Here is a 17,644-nt window from a genome sequence, read left to right as displayed (position 1 = left end):
GTTGGAGTATAAAAGCCCTCTTGGAAAATATATGATTCACCAGTGTGGCAAGTTGTTTCTCGGATTATACTTGCCTTTAGGGATCTGTTTAGTACTGAAAGAAAAAAATAAGAAAGCAAGGAAGGGAAAAGACTGCACTGAATGTGAGATCATGCAAAAGCTACAAATCTGTGTTTATATTTACCTGTTCATGCTGATTATACTTGGTCCAGTGGCTCTTAATGACAGTAGTCAGCCAAAAGAGAATGGAGAAAAAGATGAACTATGCATTGCATGTACATGGAGGCAAAATACAAAATCTTCCAGAATAGAAGCCATAAAAATTCAAATCCTCAGCAAACTTCGTCTGGAACAAGCTCCTAATATTAGCAGGGATACTATAAAACAGCTTTTACCCAAAGCTCCTCCATTGCAAGAACTGATTGATCAGTATGACGTCCAGAGAGATGACAGCAGTGATGGTTCTTTGGAAGATGATGATTATCATGCTACAACTGAGACTATTATTACAATGCCTACAGAGTGTAAGTAGTCCTGCTACTTTAATATCACACTATTCTACTGATAAACAGTTGTCCTCGTGCTTAAGAGCAACAAATCTTGTCTCAGTCTCTTCTAACAGGCTGCTGCTGGCAGAAGTATGTAAGAGGGAGGGAGAAGAACATATTTTAAAATAATTTGAATCATCATCCAATGACCTCACTGTGATCTTTTATTTTATTGTATTATTTTCCTGCTCCCTTATAACATACACAGGAATAGTCCTTAGTATCTTGCCAATTGCCTAAGATACTAAATAAGATTTGCAGTTTGCTGACCTCGGTATTTGCAGTATTCAAGGTATTTCCTACAGTAAATATAGGGAAGTACAAAGAAATCAGTGCAAATAATGAGGTAATTATAACTCTTAACAAGGATTTTATGAGCCACCACTTTTTAAACATTGCACTAGAAACTGACAAAAAAATGTCACTTAGAACATTACAACCACTTAACTATAATACACTATAACAAATGCAAATAAAGGTTTAAATACTTGTTTCCTCTGCTGATCTCAGAAGCTAGTACCGCACAGCCCAGCTAACAGTAAACAGTGAATGTAAACTATATATTTAAAGTAAGCAGAAGAATGATAGATTTTAGATGTTGAAATGTCCATGTATATCTATCAACTCCAGTAGTTGTGTCAGGGAAGAATGAAGGCATTTACTGAATGAGCAGATTCTTAGTTATCTTCTGAGTGCTAAACATCTGCCATGACTCCTATCAAGTATCTTTTGCACAGCTAATACTATAGTATCTTATGTTCTTAATCAGCTGAAGTATTTGGCTATGGCAGCTGTTTTTCAAAATAACACTTATGAATATGATGACAAAAGTTGAAAACAAGACAGGGCATATAAGGCATAGATATATTACCAGCAACAGAGATATGTAGTACACAAACCTAACAGAATATCAGCTGCTGTTGCTAACTACAAAATGTACACATTTATAGAAGTTAATTGACTATAAAATATATAGGTTAAATTAACAGTGTAGGATACTATATAGCAATACTGAATGAATGTATTACAGTAGCTTGATCATGATGATGTAGGTAAAGGCCAATTAACCAACATTTATAATCAAGCCTACTATTACCTAATTCTTCTTTGCTGATTGAAGAAAGGTGATCTATGCTCTGTTTATTTGTCACTTCACAATTCACTCCACTCTTTTCATAGACAGCCTAAAGAAAACAAATCACCATTTTTAGTATATTAGAAAAGCAGATATCTGAAGAGATGAGGTTATGAATATTGGAGCTCTGCACCACGAGAGATTACTACTTCGCCCTCCTACCCCTTAACATGGACAGTTTCATCTGGGTCTAATAGATTTTGCACCTGTACTGTATACCAAGGGTAGTTAGATTACTACAATGAAAACACTTTACCATAATATAATTTAAGCCAAAAGAAATAAAGATCCATAGGTTAAAACTAATTTATTAACAGATAGATTGATCATAAAACAAAGGAGGGGAATGTAGGTGTTACTGTAGCTTGAACACAGCTACCTCTTTTTATATAATATGCTAGCAAAAATGATAATGTTTGATACATTAGAAACATCTATAACATCACAGAAGTGTCTAGTTAAAAAGTATAGATTTGCTGTTCAATGTGTTTTTGTAAAGATACTGCAGGAGTTGAATGCCAGAAAGGTGTTAGTAGTTAGTCATTCTTAAGCAGAGTAGTCTGTACACTGTGTTCAGCCTGCAGGTAATTTTTGGCTGGAGGAAGTGTTTCTGTCCCAGACTGACTGGTACAGCTGCTCAGTTAGTATAAGTATTCAGATTCCCAGAGAATTCTAAGGAAATGTTCCCCTACAGCCTTTTTCTATCTCAATATTCCCCATCATTTTTTAATTTCAGCATGTGCTCACCCCTTAGCTAAAGAAATCAAAGTGAACAGCTTACATAGCATAAAGATCCTACTCGATTTAGTTGGAAAATAGTAAATCTATCTTAAAACATGGTTGTTCAGAAAATGACCGTCAATTCCTTGTGATAATATGTAGTAGAACCTCAGAGTTACAAACACCTCGGGAATGGAAGTTGTTTGTAACTCTGACAAAACGTTATTTATGGTCGTTCTTTCAAAAGTTTACAACTGAACATTGACTTAATGCAGCTTTGAAACTTGACTATGCAGAAGAAAAATGCTGCTTTTAACCAAAACAAGCACAGAAACAGTTCCTTTACCTTGTCAAATCTTTTTTTTTTAAAAACTTTCCCTTAATTTTTTTAGGAGTTTACATTTAACACAGTACTATACTATATTTGCCTTTTTTTTTTTTTTGGGTGTCTCCGCTGTCTGATTGTATACTTCCAGTTCCAAATGAGGTGTGTGGTTGACCGGTCAGTTCATAACTCTGGTATTCTTAACTCTGAGGTTTTACTGTATTACTTCTAGATGGCTTAAAAATTTGAGGCACAATGATTCTGTTAATTTCAGTTAAATAATGCCATACAGTACAAAACCCACAAAATCCAGAGTTGAGAGTTTATTTTATAGTGAATTAAGTACATGCCACTTTTGCAGTCAATATTCCACTGATAACATATCTTACCAAGCTATACTATATAGGCTGGATATTTTTTCTGATTTGTTTATGCAAGTTCCTTTCTGCTCCAAGGTCAGTAATCTATTCTTTCCATTCATTTATAGCTGATTTTCTTGTGCAAATGGAGGGGAAACCAAAATGTTGCTTCTTTAAGTTTAGCTCTAAAATACAATATAACAAAGTAGTAAAGGCCCAGTTGTGGATTTACTTGAGGCAAGTCCAGAAACCTACAACAGTATTCGTGCAGATCCTGAGACTCATCAGACCCATGAAAGACGGTACAAGATATACTGGAATTCGATCTTTGAAACTTGACATGAACCCAGGCACTGGTATTTGGCAGAGTATTGATGTGAAGACAGTGTTACAAAATTGGCTCAAACAACCTGAATCCAACTTAGGCATTGAAATCAAAGCTTTTGATGAGAATGGACGAGATCTTGCTGTAACTTTCCCAGGACCAGGTGAAGATGGACTGGTAAGTTCTACTGGAAAAATTCCACAGAGATTTTTCTTATTGTATAGACCTTTTTACAATAAGAAAAGGAAATTGGAATTGGAAAGCATGTTTTATGTTGTATTTCGAGGAGAGGAAGTGGAATCTTTGCCTAGGGGTTAAAATATAGGAGTGAGGGTTAAGAGAAGGGTTCTGTATGCCCAGTTCTGCAACAAACTTGCTCTCTGATCTTGCACTTAATCTCCCTGTGCCTCAGTTTCCCCATCTGTAAAATGGAGGTAATATTACTTTACCGAATTCAAAGGGATGCTGGGAGACTTTTTTACCTTGTTTGTAGAGGGCTTTGATATTCAATGGAAGATCCTAGAATAGTGCAAAATATTTGTTATGATATCCAGGAGTAAAGAAAAGATATTAAAATGCTACTTAATGAAAAGTTATTTTTAACGTATAGCAAAAAAATGAGGGCTCCTGGATTCCTGCACTTGAGAATAAGCTGCCTCAAATCTTGTACTGCTGACCAAGTTCTTGCATTCAAAATAAGAGAGGGAGCTTCTTCTCTCTCTGAATACATGTATTTGCTGTTAACTATAATGGAAATTTTGCATGCACAGAAAGGAGACAAAAGACCACCTCACAATGGGTCTTGAATTAAGGACATCTTTATGTAATGCTGGAACATATCATGCCATCAAGAGATTCTGCTTAAACATGAATGGCACAATTTGCTTTATGTTTATGACAAAGTATAAAACTAATTGACAATACTGTATTTTATTATACAACTCACTCTTTAAATATTACAGTTCTGAAAATGCAGTACTTTTTATACCATATTATTTTCAAAATTATGTCAAAGCAGTCAAGGACCCAAAATAGGCACCTTTTTTCTTTTTATTGGAAATTTAATTGAATAAAATAAATTTGAAAGTGTTGCAGTTAAACAAAAATGGTAAGGAATTTCCTTCAGTGTTAACAATCTTTGAAAAGCAATAATTGCCTACAATCTACGCAAGTATATTTTTGAACCTATTATCTACATCAATAAAGCAATACTTATACTTGAATCCTACCAAATTCACAGCTGTGAAAAATGAGTCATGGACCGTGAAATCTGATCTCCCCGGTGAAATCTGGCTATTGTAGGGGGTTCGTGGTATTGCCAGTCTTCTGCACTTCCTTCAGAACTAGGTGGCCAGAGAGCAGTGGCTGCTGGCTGGGAGCACAGCTCTGAGGACAGCACTGTTGCAAGCGGTTCCGCAGGAGTGAGGGTGGCATGGCATGGTACTATCACCCTTCTGCGCCGCCGCCACCACCAGCAGCAGTGGAGAAGGGTGGCAACACCACACCATGCCGCTCTCACTTCTGTGCTGTTGCTGTGGTGGCTCTGCTTTCAGAGCTGGGCTCTCAGCCAGCAGCCACCACTTTCCAGACACCCAGAAGTAAGGGTGGTACTACTGTGACCCCCCACAATAGCCTTGCGACCCCTTTTTGCGTTGTGATCCCCAGTTTGAGAAATGCTGACTTAAGGGCTTTACATGTTTATATTTTTAAATACATAATCATGATTTGTGACAACACAGTGAAATTCAAGATTTAAATATCCGTGAGCATGAAATTCAAGATTTTTTAAATGGCATGACCATGAAATTTACCAAAATGAACTGTGAATTTGGTAGAGTCCTACTTACCAGTAAATTTATACTTTTAAACAAAATCCTGAGAGAATATAATTTCCCTCTTTCACTATAATGCATAATGTGCTTGGATAAATCTAAATACTTTATAAATTTGATTTTTATATATTTTCTTAGCAATGTAATACAGTCATATTAGCTTAAAGACAAAATGTATTGTGAAAGTTTGATTAAAAATCCAACAGAAAAAAATATTCCTATATTCCTACTCAGTTGGAATAGGCCAGTTGTCTCCTCTAGTGCTTCAAACACAATCATGCATACAAATATCAAGTACTGACTATATCAACAATGCATGAAATCATCCCCTTCTGCAGAGATTCACAGAGGTAGAAAAAAAGCTCTCAGTTTCTTTCCACTCACGATTATGTTGCAGCCATCTTCTTTCCTCAGCAGAGGTGTTTGGTCTGCATGCCTTGGATAAAAGAGGTGGCCTTGATAACTATGGAGCCCCAGGGTCTGCATGGAATTCCTTTCCCAAAAGTGTGGATCATGGGTCATCCGTACATGTGATGGCCCTCTGTGCCACTCGGAGCTTCCTTGGCTGTATGACTCTCTCAGGAGCCACAATATTAGCTTCTCTTGCAAAACCTGTGCATAGTTTCTGAGAGAGGTGAAAGGTATAGAGTAGAAATACAGGAGTAGGATTGCTAGAAGCAGCATTTATTTTCCCCCATCATTTCCAATAGTATTTTCACCAGTTAGGCAGGGTAACATCAACTGCTTCAACTTCTTCCCTCCTCTGGCTAAATAGGAGGCCCTTCTCAATGCCTGCCGAGCTTCAGATGCACACTTTATGTGCAGGGACATCTGCAAACTCTTCAGGAAGAGGGGACTGGAATGTTAGCCTACATGTTTTCCCTTCTGCAATTTTTGGAGCTGCCTTTTTGTGTGTGTTTTGCTCTCTTCTATATCATGTAGATGGAGGGAGCTTTTGGCCCAAAGTCCATAACACTGATCAAAGCCCCTCCTATCAGCTATTTGAGATGCTCAGGAATGGTAGCTATTGCATAGTGAATAGTGGGGAAATTCAGTTTCTTAGTATGAAATAGTGGGATAAATCTTGAAAGTGGATGAAGTGTAGCCAGGGACACCTAGAAGAGGACATAGTTACCTTAACAGAAAACAACACACCACTGTCACAGGATTAGAGCATTCCAGAAACTTTTACAAATATGATTTGAAAATATTAGTTTAAAACAATCTGCACGTCTGAGACGTTGCATATTTTTTCATGTCTCCATCCGTCCCTTTAAATGTTAAATAGTTCATGTATTAATAATATTTCCAATTCTTTTCCTTTCCCACACAGAATCCATTTTTAGAGGTCAGGGTTACAGACACACCAAAAAGATCCCGCAGGGATTTTGGCCTTGACTGTGATGAACACTCAACAGAATCCCGATGCTGTCGTTACCCACTGACTGTGGATTTTGAAGCTTTTGGATGGGACTGGATTATTGCACCCAAGAGATACAAAGCCAATTACTGCTCTGGAGAATGTGAATTTGTATTTTTACAGAAATATCCACACACTCATCTTGTCCACCAAGCAAACCCTAGAGGTTCAGCAGGCCCCTGCTGCACACCTACCAAGATGTCCCCAATAAATATGCTGTATTTCAATGGAAAGGAACAAATAATATATGGAAAGATACCAGCCATGGTAGTAGATCGTTGTGGGTGCTCATGAGCTCTTTGCTAGATCCATTACTTCATAAAACATGGAATCTACCAAAAAAAGTTCTGTCCCCTCTGCAGTTTTTCAAACTGTGAATTTATGTACAATAGGCTATAGCCTACATCCAACAGGCTGTACAAAAGGGTACTGTACGGTACATATTCAGTACAACACAAGCTACAGAATGTGAACTAAAAGACAATATATGCAATGGCTGGTTTTTAACCAGTGAAAAAGATAAGCTACAATCAAAATCACCGGATTTCTCAATGAATTTCTTATTCTAGAAGGGAATCAGTTTTCAGTTATTCAGATACCAAATTCATATACAGGTTTCAACATATACAAGTAGACAAAAGCAACCTCCTTATCCTCAAAAGAATGAATTTCATCACAGCTTCATTTAGTATTGTATTTAAAAAACATATACTGGTACATTTAGGATTGTCACAATACTACCATCTGAATTGTCCTTAAACACTTGAATTTTTAATGCAGAAACACAAAACTGATAAGGCGAAATTCCACAAAAACAGATAAATTCAGAAATTTGGGATGGCATAGTGTGTGCATAATGTTTCCATTCCTTTTATGATTAGTCTGTTAGTAATCAATATCAATGGTGCTATCACAGCAGGTGGAATAAAAATAAAAGCAGTTATCAAGCTGAAAGAACAGTACAATAATGAATTCCCCCTCTCCTCAGGTACAGTAATATTCCACATTCATATGAAATAGGTGTTTTTTAAATTTAAAGGTGAATCATTTTCTTGACCTACTGATATCCTCAGAGAGACTGCACTGCAGTAAGACAAAAGGCAGTGGAGGAAAAAAAATAGGAATATCATAATCCCAAATTATAACCTGCCTTTGCAACATTACAGTTTGCACTTTGGTGAACCAATGCAAATAATTGGTTGCTACTAATATTGTAAAAATATATACATAGACTTTGATATAATAGTATTTGTGTAATATGTATACATCATTATTTTGTAAATAAATGTTTCTTTTTTATTTACTGTTGGTATATGTTTATGGTAAGAAAGATTCAAGTTAACCTGTACTTTAGTGTATACAAATACATATTCTAGCAATAAAAGCAATTTTGGATATGAGTGAAAATAAATAGTAGATAAAATAATGGACATAGCAACAAAGTAATCCATAGGGTGGTTATGCTAATTTTTTTATATTGTGGATAAATGATGGCTGTTTACAAAATTTTTATGGGTTACTGTTATCATTTTGATCAACCACTGATTTTCCATACTTTTAATGTTGTACCCATTTATGATGATAGTACCAAAACCTCCTATTTCATTAAAAGCATTTTTTGTAAATGTAAAAAAATTTACAACAAAATATTACCTTTATTTTATAATGATATGCAAACTGATTTCCACACATTATTGTAGCAAAATATACAGTAATCAAAATTAGAAATCAACCTATTTTCTAGAAAGTGAATTTAGTTTCAAATGTGAAAAATGAATAATACAGGCATTGTTAAAAACAACATAATTTCTGTTAAAATATTTTCATTTTTGTATGATGCAAAAGGTTGCGGGTTTTATTCGTTATTCTGGCTTTCAACTTACATTTTTCTCTGTGTGAATTTACAGTAAAATATTAAGTTGTTTGTCTTTTTTCCCTTCCCCTTTACATTTATATCTCTGTAAAAGTCTAGGTAAATGTTTTGTAACACTATTTTCTATTTAAGGAAAGAATTTAAAGTTTGTTTACTAAGATTTAGGTCTTGAAATACCTATCTTCTAGTGCTACTGAACGAAATTCATTATTGAACTACTGGGCATATTACTAAAATTGTTGCCACAGATATGCATCTCTGTTCAATTTCTGTCTAACTTGATGACTATATTAGAATCCTAGGGCTTTAATTTTATCTTCAAATTAGTTTACCAAAACCAAAATTGCAGAGAATACTATACAACTTTAAAAGCATCCATGGGTTTAGAATCTGAAGTATTGCTGAAAGCAGGCAGAAAACTAAAAATTAACTGTGAAATCCTAGACTCATTGAACTCAGTGGCAAAACTCCCACTGATTTCGGTGGGGCCAGGATTTCACCCTCAGGCTTCAATCCTGTAAACACAAAGTATGTGCAACTTTACCCATGTGAATAATCCCATTGAGATCCATGGGACTACTCATAATGTGTGTCTGCACGATCAGCGTTAAATTATATGAAAAGACATTTGAACTCTTTGAGCCAGATCTTTAATTTGATGGCAGTTTTGCTACTGACATCAGTGAGAAGAGCATCAAGCCTTTAAAAAAAACAACAGAAAATTCATATTGTGAGTTTTCCTCTTAATATGCATGTCAGAACCCCTACAGAGGTCTACTCTAGCTGGTCCTGTGCCTTGAAATTCAGCTAACTTTATTAGATTGAAATTACATACACCTGGTATAGTTCATTTTTGCCAAACATGACCAAGAATACATTATTATAAGGCAGTACTGATTTGCATATTGTTTACACAATGACCTTATGTAAGTGGCAGCATTTGAACTGTGCACCGTGTATATCTTGTAGGGTCCTTTAGTGCTTGTCACTACACTCTTCCAATCTCCCTCAATGCAACAGTAAGCTTTTCCAAATTTTCCACTACACTGTAGAACAATATAAATCTACAATCACACACAAAAACTACATTAAAATAACATTATTAGGGTTGCAAAGTCAAGCACTCAAAAATTAGGAAATGCCAGAATTAACCTTAAATTGACCCCCATGTGAGGATGCATTGTTAGTCTTTAATTACATGTTCATATGCTGTTTTTTCCACAGGATGCCTGCTTCATTCAGTGCACAGAATGGACTGTGCTCACTTAATGATCAGCTATTCCATATTTTGTTTTCTCCTTGTTGTTCAAAGTGTGGCCATAAGATCTGTTTACTGCACTATTCAAGCCCTACTCAAGACAGAATTATTAATTTCCTTATGGGCTTTTCTATGGCACCCATCACTATATCAACTGAATACTTCACAAATATTAATGACTTTATTTTCACAACAGCCTTGTGAGGTGAGGAAGGTGGAAATATCCCCTTTTTACAGATGGGGAACGGAGGAGCAGAGAAATTGAGGACAAAAGTATCCACCTACTTTTGGGTGACCAATCTGAGACAACTATGACCTGATTTTTCAGAGTACTTAGCATCAGAGAACACTTTATATGTTCAACACACAGATCCCATGGGTTTCCACTGCAGAAGTAAATGCTCAACACTTTTGCAAATCATACCAAACAATGAGGCGCGCACAATTTTTGGTTTGGTTTCAGTAACCTGCCCAGCATCACATAGAAACTCTGTGGAAGAGACAGGGGTAGAATCCAGTCATCCAGGGCAGGATTCAGCTGATTTAATTCTGAGACCATTCTTTCTCCTTTAGCAATGTCCTGCTTCCTTCACTATACAGGAGCAACTTCCTGTTCCTGCTGCTGGTGGTGTTGAAGCTGCCTGGTTATTACCACTGGGGATGGAAGGAGGGGAGTGGAATGGAGCCCTTCCTCCACTCCACCATTCCCCTACCAGTCATGATTGCCACCTGAGTGCCTAACTCTACCCACCTTGGGGCTGCAATGGTATTATTGCCTTCAATGCAATCCCTCCCCACTCAATCACTGGGCTGGTGGGCCTTCTCCTCCCTCTGCTTGCCCACCAGCCCCCCCCCCCCCCCCGCCCACACCTTGTAGTTCACTGCCCTGTCTTGCATGGTCTCCTGTGTGATATCCTCTCTGTCCCCACATCTACTGCCAACACCTCTCCTGGTGTCATCAGCATCCCCACCAGGGCAGTGGCAAAAAGCACAAGCAGGGAGTCCATTGCCAAAACTATCACCACCACCAATAGGGCGCTCTCAGTCAGCAAGATGACCCTGGCAAGAAAAAGGGCAAGGGTCCAGACTGGAAGGCTCCTTCCATGGCAGCAGCTGCTTCTAGTACAGCCCTACCAGTGGCCGTGGCTTTCCCTTCATCTGCCATCCCTTTCACCAGATCTGGGGGCATCTGCCTTTCAGTTCACAGAGCATATGCCCAGGTAGCCGCAGCCCCCGCAATTATCCCCAGACCTACAGCTTGAGGTATTGGGAGTTGCCAAGATTTTGCAGGTCACCTGCTGCACCTCTGGGTCCATGTGGAGGGGCTGATCCTCAACCTTGTCAACATCTAAGCTCTCATACCGGACGTCTGCCTTCCTTGGGACCTTGGATCCCAGTAAGTGCCTGGACCTATGAGGGGATTTTAACATCTCCTAGGATGTTTGGGACTGCCTCAGAATAGAGAATGCCAGGCTGTCGCACACATCCTCAGGGATTGTCAACCTTCCTCGTGGACATCTGACATGACTACCACCTGGACCACTCCAACACCTTCACTTATGTTTAGGTGGAGGACACTTGATTGTACCACTCCTGATTAGACAACACTTACATTTCTCTATTTCACACCTTGCGGGCCCACTCCCCCACCATCAGGCCTGCCCCGTTCTCAGACCACCATCTTGTGGTCGAAACGGCCTTTTTGACACCTGAGCTGCTGTAAAACCGTGTCGGGTGGCAGCCCCTCTTCCAGAACTTCTTACTGAAATTCTGGCTTCACTTTCCCCCCACACCTCCTGATTCTTGTACACCCCATCTGTGCCCCCACAAAGTTGCAGGACCTCCTTGTCATCCTCCTCCTGGCCCCAGCCAAAATGACCACCCATCACTTCAGGAGAAGAAAACTGGATGGGGGGCTACTATGTGACTCTGAGGCCCATTTCTGGTCCCTTGTCAACTCATGTTTCTGGGCAGAGTTCCTCTGGGCAGCATTTACTTACCCCCTGGACACCTCTGAGAAGTTCTAGGTGCTGTCCAGGGTTCTCTGCTTGGAGTCCCCTTCCGGTTCCCTGATTTTCAAATCTTTAACCTCACTCTAGGCAACCTATGGCATGCATGCCAAAGGTGGCACACAAGCTGATTTTCAGTGGCACTCACACTGCCCAAGTCCTGGCCACCGGTCTGGGGAGGTTCTGCATTTTAATTTAATTTTAAATGAAGCTTCTTAAACATTTTAAAAACCACCCTCCTCCCCAAGTTCCATAGCCTCCTCACCCAGATGCCCAAGAACGTGGTGGGGAGGAAAGGGGGAGGGCACTCCAGGCACCCTACCACTCCACCCCAGAGGACTGCCCAAGCAACAGAAAGCTGGCATTCAATAAGTATTGAAGTGCAGTGTGGCCTTGTCCTTTCCTCCTCTCCCCCTCCCCCACCCCACCAAGTGTTTTCCTCATCCCGCACCCCTCTCAAGCTACCTTGGCAGTTATCCCACTATTTGTGTGGAAAATTAATAAAGAATGCATGAATTTGAAACAACAATGACTTTATTGCCTCTGCAAGTGGTGATCGAAGAGGGGAGGAGAGGGCGGTTGCCTTACAGGGAAGTAGAGTGAACCAAGGGGGTGGGTTTTCATCAAGGAGAGACAAACAGAACTGTCACACCATAGCCTGGTCAGCCATGAAACTGGTTTTCAAAGCTTTTCTGATGCGCAGCATGCCCTGCTGTGCTCTTCTAACTGCCCTGGTGTCTGGCTGCACTTAATCAGTGGCCAGGTGATTTGCCTCAACTTCCCACCCTGCCATAAATGTCTCCCCCTTCCTCTCACAGATATTGTGGAGCACACAGCAAGCAGTAATAACAATGGGAATATTGGTTTCGCTGAGGTCTAACCGAGTCAGTAAACTGCACCAGCGTGCTTTTAAACGTCCAAATGCTCATTCTACCACCATTCTGCACTTGCTCAGCCTCAGGTTGAACAGTTCCTGACTACTGTCCAGGGTGCCTGTGTATGGCTTCATGAGCCATGCAATTAAGGGGTAAGCTGGGTCCCCAAAGATAACTATAGGCATTTCAACATCCCCAACAGTTATTTTCTGGTCTGGGAATAAAGTCCCTTCCTGCAGCTTTTGAACAGACCAGAGTTCCTGAAGATGCGAGCGTCATGTACCTTTCCCGGCCATCCCACGTTGATGTTGGTGAAACGTCCCTTGTGACCCACCAGTGTTTGCAGCAGCATTGAAAAGTACCCCTTGCGGTTTATGTACTGGCTGCCTTGATGCTCCGGTCTCAAGATAGGGATATGCGTTCCGTCTATCGCCCCACCACAGTTCGTGGATGGCTTTGCTGCAATGGGATTCCCTATGACCTGCACATTTCCCAGAGTCACTACCCTTGATAGCAGCAGCTCAGTGATTGAATTGGCTACTTGGATCACAGCAGCCCCCACAGTAGATTTGCCCTCTCCAAATTGATTTCCGACTGACCGGTAGCTATCTGGCGTTGCAAGCTTTCAGAGGGCTATCGCCACTCGCTTGTGAACTGTAAGAGCTGCTCTCATCTTGGTATTCTTGTGCTTCAGGGCAGGGGAAAGCAAGTCACAAAGTTCCATGAAAGTGCCCTTATGCATGTGAAAGTTTCACAGCTCCTGGGAATCATCACAGACCTGCAACACTATGCAGTCCCACCAGTCTGTGCTTGTTTCCTGGGCCCAGAATCGGCATTCCACAGCATGAGCCTGCCCCATTGCCACCAGGATGGCCAAATTGCCAGGGCCCGTGCTTTGAGAGAAGTCTGTGTCCTCATCACTCTCGTCACCGTGTTGCCATCACATCCTCGCCTGCTTTCGCAGGTTCTGGTTCTGCATATTCTGTATGATAACGTGTGAGGTGTTTACAATGCTCATACCTGCTGCGGTGATCTGAGCAGGCTCCATGCTTGCCATGGTATGGCGTCTGCAGGACAGCAGAGTTGCAGGGGAAGCAGTGGTTGGATGACCAGTTTTGCAGACCTACTGCACCGTCTGCTGCCAGGACACAACAGCTGAGCGGGCTGCATGCTTGCTGTGATATAGCGAGACAAGAGCAGCCGAGCAGAGTTGCAGCGGAAGTGGCCCTGCGAGACCACCAGGAAAGCAGAGTGGCAGCGGAAGTGGTGGATGATGACAGTCATATGGAGGACCTGCAAGGTGGATTCATAGCATAAGGAGAGCAGTGTGACAGCAGAAGCGGTCATTCTATGATGACGGTTAGCAGTCCTAGTGCACCGTCTGCTGAAAGCAGTATGGCGCCCGCACAGAAAAAAGGCACAAAACGATTGTCTGCTGTTGCTTTCACGGAGGGAGGGGCGACTGATGACATGTACCCAAAACCACCCTTGACAATGTTTTTGCCCCATCAGGCATTGGGAGCTTAACCCAGAATTCCAATGGGTGGCGGAGACTGTGGGAACTGTGGGATAGCTACCCACAGTGCAACTCTCCGAAAGTTGACGCTAGCCTCGGTACTGTTGACGCACTCCGCCGACTTAATGCACTTAGTGGGAACACACACAATCAACTGTATAAAATAACTTTCTATAAAATCGACATCTATAAATTCGACCTAATTTCATAGTGTAGACATACCCTATATGAATTCTATGATTTCACTGAGATCAGCAGAATATCCTTTTTGTTCTGGAAACTTCCTTTCAAAGGCCAAGCTGCTAGATTTAACTTGTTTCGATTCTGGTGAAAAATTTCACCCTGGGCTAACAAATTGGACCTCAGACTCAGGAACAGGAGGCTTCACTGATATATTCAGGAGGTTGGGAAACCAAGATCTCCTGGGCCAATGGGGCGGCGGCCACTAAAATCACTTCCACTGCCTTCTTTCTGATTTTCTGTATTATCCTGGTGATGAGGGACATTGGGAGAAAAAACAAAGTAAGCCCTTAGGCCACTTGAATGATGGGGCATCTATGCCCTGGCTCCTGGCTCCCTTTTATCTTGCAAAGTATTGGTGAACTTTCCAGTTTGCCTTGGATGCAAAAAGATCCAGAATCAGAACTCAGAAATTTTTGATGACCAATCAGAAGGATTCATTGTGAAGACTCCATTTCACCTGAACAATTTTCTTTCTGCTCAGCCAATCAGCCTTCACATTGCTGGTTCCCTTGATATGCAAGGCTCTGATAGTCCAAAGATAGGCCTTCACCCACTGCATCAATGATGCTGCTTACTTTTGTAGATCCCTTGACCTCACACACACCCCTGATGGTTTACATACGCCATAGCCAACATATTGTCCATCATTACCAGAATGACCATTCTGCAAAACTAGGGTCAGTTGTTGAACAGCTTACTTTATTTTCCTCAGCTCTAGCATATTTATACTAATCTTTCACTCCAAGAAGGACCATGTCCCTTGAGCCACCTACTTCTTGGATGTCCCTTGAGCCATCTGTTTTTATGGTAGACCTCTCTGTCTCTCCTGTGCCCATCCTCCATGAAATCTCTTTGGACTCATCCAGCATTCCAGGGATTTCAACACAACTGATGGAATGTTCACTTTCTGAGATGGAAAAAAATCAGCAATTGGCAGGGAAGGAACAGCAGGAAACTCTGGAGAATTTTCATATGCTTTCTTGCCCAAGGCACTACCCCTAGGCACGATATGATAATCTATAGAACACTTATTAGGCTGCCTAACAATGTCCTCAGGCACCTCCTCAGGAGGGTAATTGCTGATCTGATCTTTTCATGGCTTTTGGCTGACAATAAGATTTTGTGGGCCTCTGTGTCCAACACTCCAAGATGAACTAGGAGTTGAGATGCTTGATGATGACTCATTCCAAAAATTACTATAAATCCATGCTGTTGCAATCAGGGCCATCCTTAGGGGTGTGCAGGGCCCAGGGTGGAAGTGACGAATCCGTCAATTCTGGGACTGACCACACATGCCAATCAGACTGGCCTATGGGGCCCCCCAAACATGGGGCTCGGGGCAGTCGCCCCGATTTGCTGTACCCCAGGGATGGCTCTGGTGGCAATGTTTAGATTACTGAGTCACTCAAATGGACCTCTTCTTGGATGTGGATCTGATTAGAATGACATCCAGAAAAGGATATACCCGAATCCCCTTCTGCCTGAGAAAAGCCACCAGAAGGAGAACTAGACACAAATAATTTTAATCTCTTTTTATGATACTTTTCCTTTCCATGCATGAAAACCTTGTAAGCAGAGCTTTCTGCTCCGGTGCCCTTTGTGATGAGTCAGAGGACCGCTATACCCAGAACAGGAGAGGAGGTGGAGATTGGAAACCCGAGTCTCATGAGGAGTCCTGAAAACCTTTTCTGCTAACATGCATCTCTTTAGCTTTGCCCTTTGGAGAGTGGATAGAAAACCTGTAAGGGAACACTAGCAGTTGCTGCCTGGGGTTCACAAGATGACAGCCTCTGAGGTAAAGGCACTTTTTGCACCAAATCCAAGAGCTCCCTAGACAAAGAGGGGATTTTTTCCTGAGTGGAAGAGTCCCTTCTTCTCCCCTCTGTGCAGAATTCCCAACTTTCCCTGGGGCCAAGGAAAGGAGACCAAATTGGCAGATGAGACTAGGGGAGAGTGAGGGCAAGGAGATGATCATGAGACCTGTGCTTGGGAGGGTGCATGCCTGAAATGGTCTTACCAGTCAGTCCTTGCTCTGTTTATGGTGGATTCAGCTGGTCCCGCTTATGGTTTCCCCAGGCTGGGCCACTGTCCTTTGATATAACCGCCTCTGGTGGGTCAAGGGTTTTCTTCATTTTTCTGCCATGCTTCAAAACATTTGTCAGACTCCCTGCTTGTGGGGAACTCATAGACTGATAGATATTAAGGTCACAAGGGACCATTATGACCATCTAGTCTGACCTCCTGCACAATGCAGGCCACAGAATCTCACCCACCCGCTCCTGCAACAAACCTCTCACCTATGTCTGAGCTACTGAAGTCCTCAAATCGTGGTTTAAAGACTGCAAGGTGGAGAAAATCCTCCAGCAAGTGACCCGTGCCCCACGCTACAGAGGAAGGCGAAAAACCCCAAGGGCCTCTTCCAATCTGCCCTGGAGGAAAATTCCTTCCCTACCCCAAATATGGCGATCAGCTGAACCCTGAGCATGTGGGCAAGATTCACCAGCCAGATATCCAAGAAAGAATTCTCTGCAGTAACTCAGATCCCACCCCATCTAACATTCCATCACAGGCCATTGAGCCTATTTACCATAAATAGTTAAAGATCAATTAATTGCCAAAATCATGTTATCCCATCATACCATCTCCTCCATTAACGTATCAAGTTTAATCTTGAAGCCAGATAGGTCTTTTGCCCCCACTGCTTCCCTTGGAAGGCTGTTCCAGAACTTCACTCCTCTGGTGGTTAGAAACCTTTGTCTAATTTCAAGTCTAAACTTCTTGATGGCCAGTTTATATCCATTTGTTCTTGTGTCCACATTGGTACTAAGCTTAAATAATTCCTCTCCCTCTCCGGTATTTATCCCTCTGATATATTCATAAAGAGCAACCATATCTCCCCTCAGCCTTTTTTTGGTTAGGCTAAACAAGCCAAGCTCCTTGAGTCCTTTTCATAAGACAGGTTTTCCATTCCTCAAATCATCCTAGTAGCCCTTCTCTGTACCTGTTCCAGTTTGAATTCATCCTTCTTAAACATGGGAGACCAGAACTGCACACAGTGTTCCAGGTGAGGTCTCACCAGTGCCTTGTATAACGATACTAACACTTCCTTATCTCTACTGGAAATGCCTCGCCTGATGCATCCCAAGACCGCATTAGCTTTTTTCACGGCCATATCACATTGGCGGCTCATAGTCATCCTGTGGTCA

General features: G+C 41.4%; 1 protein-coding gene across 1 annotated transcript; it reads left to right on the top strand.

Moving 5' to 3' along the window:
- The first annotated feature begins 92 nt into the window (after positions 1 to 92).
- Positions 93 to 7,233, top strand: MSTN (myostatin). Its single transcript, XM_073304758.1, has 3 exons — positions 93 to 524; positions 3,216 to 3,589; positions 6,578 to 7,233. The coding sequence occupies exons 1-3, from the start codon at positions 152 to 154 to the stop codon at positions 6,956 to 6,958; spliced, it is 1,128 nt and encodes a 375-aa protein (XP_073160859.1). The 5' UTR covers positions 93 to 151; the 3' UTR covers positions 6,959 to 7,233.
- Positions 7,234 to 17,644: the final 10,411 nt, after the last annotated feature.

This window comes from Lepidochelys kempii, chromosome 11, assembly GCF_965140265.1.
Source record: "Lepidochelys kempii isolate rLepKem1 chromosome 11, rLepKem1.hap2, whole genome shotgun sequence".
Taxonomy (NCBI): Eukaryota; Metazoa; Chordata; order Testudines; family Cheloniidae; genus Lepidochelys; species Lepidochelys kempii.
Note: the sequence above shows the minus strand (reverse complement) of the source record. Positions and strands in the feature narration are given on the sequence as shown.

What these genes read in the sequence shown, in the direction of transcription:
- MSTN (XM_073304758.1), top strand. Translation starts at nt 152, where the DNA reads ATGCAAAAGCTACAAATCTGTGTTTATATTTACCTGTTCATGCTGATT. An exon ending in TATTACAATGCCTACAGAGT is followed by an intron (nt 525 to 3,215) that starts GTAAGTAGTCCT and finishes ATTCATTTATAG; the next exon opens with CTGATTTTCTTGTGCAAATG. An exon ending in GACCAGGTGAAGATGGACTG is followed by an intron (nt 3,590 to 6,577) that starts GTAAGTTCTACT and finishes TTTCCCACACAG; the next exon opens with AATCCATTTTTAGAGGTCAG.